Source organism: Trachurus trachurus (assembly GCF_905171665.1).
Source record: "Trachurus trachurus genome assembly, chromosome: 6".
NCBI lineage: Eukaryota > Metazoa > Chordata > Actinopteri > Carangiformes > Carangidae > Trachurus > Trachurus trachurus.
In genome coordinates, this window is record NC_139897.1 from 30,920,941 (window position 1) to 30,931,104 (window position 10,164).

A 10,164-nucleotide genomic window follows, 5' to 3' on the forward strand; every position below is an offset into this window, starting at 1 on the left:
CCCGTATTTTACCGTGTTATCGAATGCATCATAAATCTGTTGCGTTTGCTTTTGACGTCCACACGTTATCACGTCATTACGTCCCATGAGTTATTCTGAACGTTGCTGCAAAGACGTCAATGATAAAAGTTATAAAAAATAACAGAAAGAAAACAAAGTTTCAGCCAGAACAGTTATTATGAATTTTTAAATTATGTAATAGAATATATTTATGATATAAATAGCCTATGTTTCATTAACGTGAAATCGTTAAAGGTCAAAACATGATTAACACAAATTACATTTATGATGTTTAACTTTACAAACAGGGATAAAATAAAAATAAAAAGTGTGAATCAACAAAATCATACAAAACAAAAATATAAAGTCCTGTAAAAAAGAAAGAAAGAAAGAAAGAAGAAGAAGCATGGTTTAAATAATATAAATCAATAGAATAAAAGTGTCAGCCTGCAGCTGCTCTGACAGTTGGAGCAACATTTGCTGTTTTAAATCACGTTGTATCAGCGCATTGAGTTCATTTAACTTTCTCCATCAACACAGTTTTTAATCTGATACTCGCTGTGGTCCGACTTTATACAATTTTCAGACATTTCCTCTTATTCACACAGTTCCTGATTCTCCAGGATGTGATGTGTCTGCCAGCTGTGCAAAATCCTCTCATTTCACTTCTATCAAAAAAAAGAAAAAAACAAGAAAACCCTAGGCAGCAGTTTGACAGCAGGGGGCGCTGCTGCTGCACACACTGCTGTAGGTATGTGACTGTGAAATTCAGATTTTATTCACTGTTTGATTTGCTCAAACTGTTTGAGTCTCAGCTCAAACAGGAGAGGAAACACTGAATGGAGGTTTATATAAATCCAGACTCAGCATAAAAAAGCAGCTGAATGATTTTTTTTATTATCTCGAAACTGTTGTTGTTGCTTCTTGTGATGCTGGAGGCAGATAATTAGAGCTGAGTTTTCTAATTTAACCCCAGACTCTCAGGAGACTCTGTGTCCCTGCTTTGTTAGAAACATCATTCCCTGTCTTCACTGAGACTCTCAGTGAGAAATAAAACTCAACGTTCAGCCTGTTCCTCCTCCTGCTGATTAAACTGGTTCTCAGGTTTCTAAAAGAGACGAGTTCAGGTTGATATGAGACAGACGACGAGGCTGGAAGTGATGATTATTGTGTGTGATTGTGTTTTATTGTGGCGGGGCGTTTTGATGACAGGAAATTGGAGAGTGAGTGACAAACTCTGAGCTGGCAGTAATAATCAGGGATTATCTGAAACCAAGACCAGGACCAGGACCTGAGCTACAGATGGAGCCGTCAGCTCCACAGATAAAATAACTGAGTAGACCAGAAACCTGACAGATGTGGAGGCGTCCATGTTGGTTTGATTTGGACACTGCAAAAACTCAAAATCTTTCCAAGAATATTTGTCTTATTTCTTGTCAAAATGTCTCATTTCTAGTCAAAACTAATCTCTTTCCACTTGAAATAAGACTTGTCACCTAAAACATCTACTTGTTTTTAGATCATTTTCACTTGTTTCAAACTAATTTTCTCTTGAAATAAGTAGAAAAATGTGAGTGAAAGCAAGTTTTTTGTGCTTGTAATAAGAAAGAAAAACTTGCTCCACTATCAGATTATTTCAAGTGAAAATATGCTTGAAAGAAGTAAAAAGTGTCTTTTAATGTGATGAGTCTTATTTGAAGTATGAGATTTGTTTCAACTAGAAATAAGACAAATGTTCTTGGTAAGATTTTGAGTTTTTGCAGTGGAGAAACTGCTGATAAACCTGTGATTCATCAACAAAAACCTTCCTCCTCCTCCTCCTCTGATGTTCTGGACCTGATCCAGGTCACATTAAAGGTCTTATATAAAAGCCACCGTGATGATTTTTAATATGATAAATGATAAAGACATTGAATCAAACCATCAGACTGAAGTCCAACGCTCTGATTGTAGAGACTTTTATTTTGGAGGCCGAACTGCTGCTGCTGAGTTTGACCCCTGTGACCTCTCGGTTTGAGGTCGTCCCGTCCTCCCCAGAGAGAGACGGATGAGTCCGACAGGAAGCTCCTCTCCGGCCGTGATGGATGTCGCTGCCTCCCGACTCTCAGGCCGCGGTGATGAAGAGGAGGAGGAGGAGGAAGGTCAGGGTTATATATAGGGAACAGTCGTGTGTGTGTGTGTGTGTGATACATGGTGACGCGGCCGCTCCAGTCGCCTCCACTCAGGTGTTTTCATGTGAAATGGACGACGGTGGAGGAGCAGAGCAGATGTTGCTGCTCAGGAATTAACTCAGTGGTGGCTTCAAACCTGTGGGAGCAGAAGGTCGACGACTAATTATCAATTAATTGCATGAATTTTTAAAAATGTTTTTGGATAAAGTTAAGTTTTAAACTGTCACTGGTATCATATGGATCACTTCTGAATAAAATGGAGCTGGACGGAGATGGATCGACACCACTTCCTGTTTTCTTTTCATCTCAAGTCATTAACCTGACCAATCACAGGCGAGGAACACCAAGGCCCAGGTAGATATGAACTCACATGAATGCATTTCACCTAGTGAAGATGTAAATAAATGTACAAATGACTAAAATAATTAATGTAACAAATTAGTAAATTAACCAACACTTACCAAATAACTCAAACCCTGTGATTGTTACCTTTTCCGTCATACAGTTCCCTGATGTGTGGTTTGCAAATTTGTCACAAATTTTCATATAAGACAAATATAACCCAAGTAAATATAAAATGCAGTTTGTTTTTAAATTATTTCATTGATTAAAGCAAAAAAAAGCTATCCAAGGATCACTGACAAAAATAAAAATTGTTTTAGATAAATGAAAATAGAGAATTGATTTAAAAGCACTGGATTGTTATAATGTACATTTTGTATTCACGTTGGTTTCATGTAATTTTATGTCACACCATTTAATAGTAAAACCCCTGACAAATGGTTAACCACAAAGAATTATCAAATCTTATCCACCTACAAATTCAAGAAAAGATGAAAAAACAAAATCATTATCTATATATATATATATATATATATATATATATATATATATATATATATATATATATATATATATATATATATATATATATATATATATATATATATATATATATATATATATATATATATATATATATATATATATATATATATATATATATATGAACCACATGTGGAAAATTTTTGCCATGATTGCCACATGGAAAGGAAAGGTAGCCTCGGTCCTCGGGAATCTTTGTGCTCAATCTGAACAAGTGTACTCATGTCAGTATCAGTCTAACATGTTGAGTTTTGTCTCGTTGGTATGAAAACAAACACTTTCACCCATTTATCAGAAATGAAACCTTTTTTATTTTGTCAGGGTAGAGGTTTCTCCTTCACTCTGATTGGTCCAACAGCTTTCTCCTGTTCCCATGGAGATCCTGAAAGACAAAACACCAACATCTTAGAGTTGATATAACACAACACGACCGGCTGCTTAAAAACATTTAATCATTGGATTATTGTATATTGATCATTAGTGTAAAACCGTCGTGCCTTGATTTGAACACAAACCTACCGTTGCAGATAATCCACATGCTGAACAGTAACACAACCTCGATTAATATTCATCCATTTACAATATTAAAGCCACAACAGGTAAAAGATTAAGCACAAAATAAAAAGTATCAATACAAGAACCAATGTGACTCACTTCAGGTGTAACCTTGTAGTAAAACAGCTGAATGATCATATTCAACTTATGGAAGTTATTCATTAGCATTTTGTCTGCAGCCCCACATCGTCCTTCACATGTAAAGACGAAGCCAAACGCGATTTATGTAGCATCGTTTATTTTATTTTTCTTTATAAAATGTGGACAAAAAGGAGGAAATTAGAAGGTTCTGATGGATCCTCATTTAATAAAATGTTCAAGTATTCAAGCTCAAACTCATTCTCCTGTTGAATGACCTTCTGTAATATATAGAAAATTAGCTGCACTGATGCCGTCACTTTAAAATCTACATAAATTAAATGCCAAGATAACAAAAAGAAGCTGCTATAATAAAAAAAAAAACAATCAAATTCTCTCCAATTATACAAAAAAACCCCACTCACCTATCCCGGTCTGGTGACTCTGGCTTCCCGTCCCACACTCTGAATCGCAGCAGGAGCAGGAGTGATGGCTGCCGCTGGCCTCCAGCCACCTGTCAATCAAAAGCCCTTCATCATTTACCCATCATATACATTTCATATTGTTTACCAGTTTCTGATGAGGCAGCAGAGAGGATCATGGGAACTGTAGTGTTGGTGGTGGTGGTTGTGTCTCACCCGTTGGAGAATGAACAGGCCTTGTTGGTGGCGTCGACGGCCGTGGACGCTGCTGTGGCTCTCAGGCTGCAGGTGACGTAGATCTGAACAAACACAGAGGGTTTTCAAAATGAAAGTCTGGTGTTGACGAAATATAGCCTATGTAGTGAAAATTGTCCAAAAAAGGTCAGAGCGTTGGAGTCTCACCACGCCACTTTCATCCTGCTGGAACCTGAACGCCTCGACCTCGAACTGCAGTTTGTCGGCCTGAGTCCGAGGCAGGAACCGAGAGCTGGAGCCGGTCAGCTGACTGTCGAACAGACACCTGAACACACCACAGACAGAACAATGCCTGTCAGACTTAAAGGGATACGCCAACATTTCTCTTTTTTTGTGTCTTGCCTCACTCCCGAGTCTATGACCAGCAGATAGACACCATCCTTTCGACTGTGCGTGCAGTAACAAGGGAGATAGAGCCGTATCGCCCGTAATTAGCTTAGCTCAAACACTGGAAGTGTATGGGTAGTGTTAGCCTGTCTCCTACCCGAGCCGAAATCAGTAGTCAGAAGCTTTCATTTTAGCTCTAAACTGTTAATATTTCACTTTCAAACATTATTACGTGAGAAAGTAGCCGTCGCAGTGTGTCGTTAATTTGTCTAAATACCAGCTGTTTACAATTTTGTTCGGACGAATTCGGCGTTGTGACAACGCACTTCCGGTTACTTTCACACACACAAAAAAAAAAATCGCCTGTTGCCCTTTACATACAGAAAACCATGACGATATAATTTGTGCTTTTATTTTGAAATGGGAAGCTAACCTACCCTCGATGTAGCTAGCTTGAACCAAAATAAAGCGTCTTTGCTTGAACCCTCCGTTTTGACCGATCTCGTCCCGTTACCGGCATTTGACCGCTCAAGATGCCTTACCGGAGAGTTTTGTCAGCTCTGAGACCAAGATCGGTCCGTTTAGAGTTGCTGAAGAGTTTCTCTGATGACTTTAGGTGGAGGCAGGCTAACACTACCGATACGTTTGAGCTAAGCTAATTACGGGCGATACGGCTCTATCTCCCTTGTTACTGCACGCACAGTCGAAAGGATGGTGTCTATCTGCTTGTCAAAAAAAAAAAGCTCCTGAACGCAACACAGGGGACCATAAGGAGTTCATGAACAAACTGACCCGTTGTTCCCTACGAGGACGTATCGGGGGACGGTGTCGATGTTGGGGACGACGGTGGCCACACAGCTGTCCACCGTCACCCTGAGAGGGACGTGATGAAACTGTTGGACCGACACTTCAAACTTCATCATGTCTCCCAGCAGGAACTCGGCGGACGGACGAGCAAACTGCCAGTCGTCTGAGAGAGACAGAAGACAAAATCAGGATGTTAGAGCCTGGAAATGTTAATAATAAATTTCCCAGAATGCACCAGCAAGATGGCTGCACAAGCAAACAAGGAGACGCATACAACCCTGTTCTTCATAGACAAGTTGTCCAAAATTTTAAGAAGCCATTTGTAATGTTGCCGATTTGCACGACAGTCCTGACAGTGAATTAATTGAAATTTCCCAGTTGCATGATATCAATGCATTATGATGTATATGATGGTGTATTACAGTAAAGTAGTGGTTGCACCATTCTGAAGGGGAATATTTCTACTCCTAGAAAGATGCGTTTGATAGATGTGATTGCACCATAACCTCTAAACTCTTGAGATAACCGAAGAGGATTTGTACCAGACGGCTTCAAAGAACTTCGTCTCTCCACTACAGAGACTGATGATGTAACGTTCAAGGACTAAGTTCCAACAACTGTGATGTGGAAACTGTAAGAAAAGTGAAACCTTTTATCACTGATGATGAAGTCAGAACATGAACCCACCAGTCATGAGTCTGACGGAGAAGTAGAGGTTTTCCTCCGAGGATTCGGCGCCACTGAACGGAGTCCAGGTCGGCTTCAGCAGCCCCATGCTCACGTCGTGGTTCCTGAGAAACAGCAGAAAACAAAATGAGATGTTCTGATATCAATGTCATGCAGGAAACATTTTAAATCTGAGGTCGAGTTGTGCGTCGGGTCACGACCTCTGGTAGTGACACTCGATGGTGACGGCGACGTCCCTGGTCCGGACGATGGGACTGTCTCCCAGAGGACTCGGGGTGTAGATCAGCGTGAAGATGTAGACGAAGGAGTCGTCGGACATCTGAAACACAGTTTACTGGACACTGATCAGGTGGATTGACACAGTTACAAGAGTCTGTGTAATTATGAATACAGAGACAATTTAACCTCATTTCATTCCTGCACTGCAAAAACTCAAAATCTTGCCAAGAATATTTGTCTTGTTTCTTGTCAAAATGTCTCATTTCTAGTCAAAACTAATCTCTTTCCAATTAAAATAAGACTCATCACCTAAAAATTTACTTGTTTTTCTGATAATTCTCACTTGTTTCAAACAAATTTTCTCTTGAATTAAGTAGAAAAATCTGCCAGTGAAAGCAAGTTTTTTTGTGCTTGTAATAAGAAAAACTTGCTCCACTATCAGATTTTTCTACTTATTTTAAGTGAAAATATGCGTGAAAGAAGTGTCTAAAAACAAGCTATTTTTTGTGACGAGTCTTATTTTAAGTATAATTTGATTTGTCTCGACTAGAAATTACATTTTGACTAGAAATAAGACAAATATTCTTGGTAAGATTTTGAGTTTTTGCAGTGAGGTTTTGGTTTTAAAGGAGCTTCACTGTCAGTAAAGGGTTGGTCTAAGTGAGAGGCAGCGACTGAGTAAGACCGGACTTGAAGAGTCAGTTTAGCTGTAAACAAACAACTGGAATCTCAGACCTGCCAAATATTACAGGAGGTTTAATGTCTTTCGAACTGAACCGTAATTTTATCTGGACATAAAACAAGCAAATCAAGGCGTTTGTAAAACCAATGTTCCTCATGAAACCTTTACTGTATCTGCTGCCCCTCTGTGGTCAACTGGGGGACAGCAATACACCAAAAAAAAGCCCATAGTTCATCTGTGTGTCAGGTTATTATGGCCTATTGTTAGGTTGTTGCTTGGTGACATCTAGTCGCTCTCTTCAACACCACATTAGAGTGGCGGCGTTTGATTCCCATGGAAAAACCAGCAGTTTGTTGCTTCTATGGGTTATTTGCACAGCGCCACTACTTCCTGAACTTAATGCTACTCCTTTATTTCCTGTCTTTATTGGACAACCTGATTAATCCAGGTGTGTCTGACCATTGTGACTACTCAAGACACACCTGGATTCATCAGTTTGTCCAATAATGTAAGACAGGAAATAAAGGAGCTGCACTAAGTTCAGGAAGTAGTGGAGCTGTGCAAAGAACCCATTGTCAATGACCATTTGAAAAACTTGACCATGTTGTTATTGTTGTAATCAGCTAATGTTGAAGAAGTAGCTTCTTACTTTAACCCAATCATTTCCAAACCTAACCAAGCCATGACTGCGCCTACAATAACCATAACCCTTGATACAGGGGTTGAATCAAGTGGTTGCAACAAATGGGAACCTATTGGGTTCTCAGTTAGACCTACAACCTACAGAAGGCGAAGCACTTCACGTCAAGTCTACAAACATCATCAAATCTGGACGATGGACATCTCAAGAGTCCACATCCTGTCCCATGAACCCTCACCATCAGCTGGCTGCCACATCCCTGCAGCTCCGACTCAAAGACCAGGACCTCGGCGCTGGGATCGTCCCCCGTGGCCGCGCACCCTCCCAGTGTGACGTCCCTGGACAGAACCGGTCTGCCGATCCCCAGCAGGTCCTTCTTGGCCTCCACCCGGACGGAGCTCTCCCCACAGACGGCGCTGACGCTGTTGGCCGCCACCGGAGGCTTCAGCTCGAAGTCCGGAGGATACCGAGGTTCCTCCTCCGCTGGCGCCTCCGGGTACTTCCAGGTCAACGGTTGATGGAAGGACTGTTTCTCCTGTTGGAGACCTGACAGAGGAGGAAGAGGGGCTGTTAGTTATTATGAAGACTACAAATGATGGAGCCTGGAGGTTGATTCTTGACTTTGGACTTCACTTCAACATTTTGGCTTCATTTTGTTATTTGGAAAGAGTCTTTAAAGGGAACTATACAAGTCCAGTTTCTCTTGTTTTAATCAAAGCCAATGAGAAATCAATCCATGGGGTCTGATGATCTTACAAGGTCGGTTTTCAGCCAAGAGACACTAGATGGAAGGCAGAGAGCCTCCATTCTCCCTGGAACTAGTTACAAGTCATTGATTTAACCAGAACTAGGACTCTGGAGCTGGTTCATCAAGGTAAAAATAAAGCATAGTTAAAGTTGAAAGCTTGCATAGTTCCTCTTTAAATGTCCTTTAAATTTCTGTTGATGTTGAGGAAAAGTCTTAAAGGTATAGTTCAACATTTTTGAAAATTGGCCCATCGCCATGATCCCCCTAGTAATAGCAGTAGGTTCGTTACCTTTAATTGTTGGTCCAAGCTGCTTTTAGATCGGGGGAGAAGAATACCGAGCGGCGCAGCTACACTAGAATTGGAGAAAGAAACTGGAATTTCTTGGTTTTGCTCATCAAACTCAGCAAATACACAACCAAAAAACTCAAAAACGCTGTGGTGGACAAGTTGTGACCTGCACATTTACCACGCTATGAGATAATAGCGGAAAGTTAAGAGAAGTGAAGCAAATACTCGGAACTACTTTCTTCAGTGAACCACTGGTCGGAGGGACACAGTGTGCGCACCTCAGCCAGTGCCGTAGTATACGGACGTATCTGCAGTAAACAGGCGCTTTTGAAATCACTCCGCCGAGCAGCCGTCTAGAGTGTAAAGTCCGACTTTGCCTCTAAAACAACTCCATCTCGCAACTTTCCGCTATTATCTCATAGCGTGGTGAATGTGCAGGTCACAACTTGTCCACCACAGCGTTTTTGAGTTTTTTGGTTGTGTATTTGCTGAGTTTGATGAGCAAAACCAAGAAATTCCATTAGCCTCCGTAGTGTAGCTGCGCCGCTCGGTATTCTTCTCCCCCGATCTAAAAGCAGCTTGGACCAACAATTAAAGGTAACGAACCTACTGCTATTACTAGGGGGATCATGGCGATGGGCCAATTTTCAAAAATGTTGAACTATCCCTTTAAGGAAAAAACATCTACCAATAGAAAATAACTCATAATGGAGAATGGCCCATTCAGGAAACTACACAATGTGCACTCCCTAACGTTTTCAGATGGTATAGACTGGACTGTTCCATCTTTTATGTCTTCAAACTGTTTTTATTTGGAGGACACACAGAGCTCAGACTTTAACAGTGAAACTTGTTGATGGATCTTGGCTGAAGAGTTTCCTACATTTCTGTTCAGGTAAATTATCTCTGATCTGCTGCTACTGAACATTTGATACTGAAATGTTTCTTAAAGACAAACACTGACTGAATATAAATCACATTTCTCTGGATCTTTGTCATGAATCATTATGTTCTACCTGCTGGATCCTTGACTCCAGGTGGATTTGGTCTCTGGTCTCCAAACCTGCCGGCGGCTGCTAAAGCTGCACAGAGCAGACAGACGAATGATCTGAAGGTCGACATCGTGTCGGTGTGTTGTTCACTGTGTTGTGTTTCCGCTGTTTGAAACACACTCTCTTGGGAAGCAGGTAGATTTGTAGAGTTGAGATTTGGCCCCGCCCACCGTCTGATTGACCTGATGGAGCTCCAGCTGTGCCTCGTTCACCTCCTCTGAGACTCACCTGAACCTCCTTCACAAATGATTGTGATCTGCAGTTCCTCTCCTGACCACTAGAGTGAGTCTCCAGCAGTGACTCAGGCCCAATTCCAATCCGACCCCTCACGGACTCACTGACTTAGA

At 41.0% G+C, this 10,164-nt stretch overlaps 1 protein-coding gene across 1 annotated transcript; it reads right to left on the reverse strand.

Annotated features, from left to right (window-relative positions):
* Positions 1-3,373: 3,373 nt before the first annotated feature.
* LOC310987940 (zona pellucida sperm-binding protein 3-like) lies at positions 3,374-9,887 on the reverse strand (the record flags this gene model as incomplete). Its single annotated transcript, XM_083974409.1, has 9 exons — positions 3,374-3,438; positions 4,115-4,203; positions 4,328-4,410; positions 4,514-4,631; positions 5,486-5,663; positions 6,188-6,291; positions 6,385-6,506; positions 7,967-8,274; positions 9,782-9,887. The coding sequence occupies 9 exons, from the start codon at positions 9,885-9,887 to the stop codon at positions 3,374-3,376; spliced, it is 1,173 nt and encodes a 390-aa protein (XP_083830535.1).
* Positions 9,888-10,164: the final 277 nt, after the last annotated feature.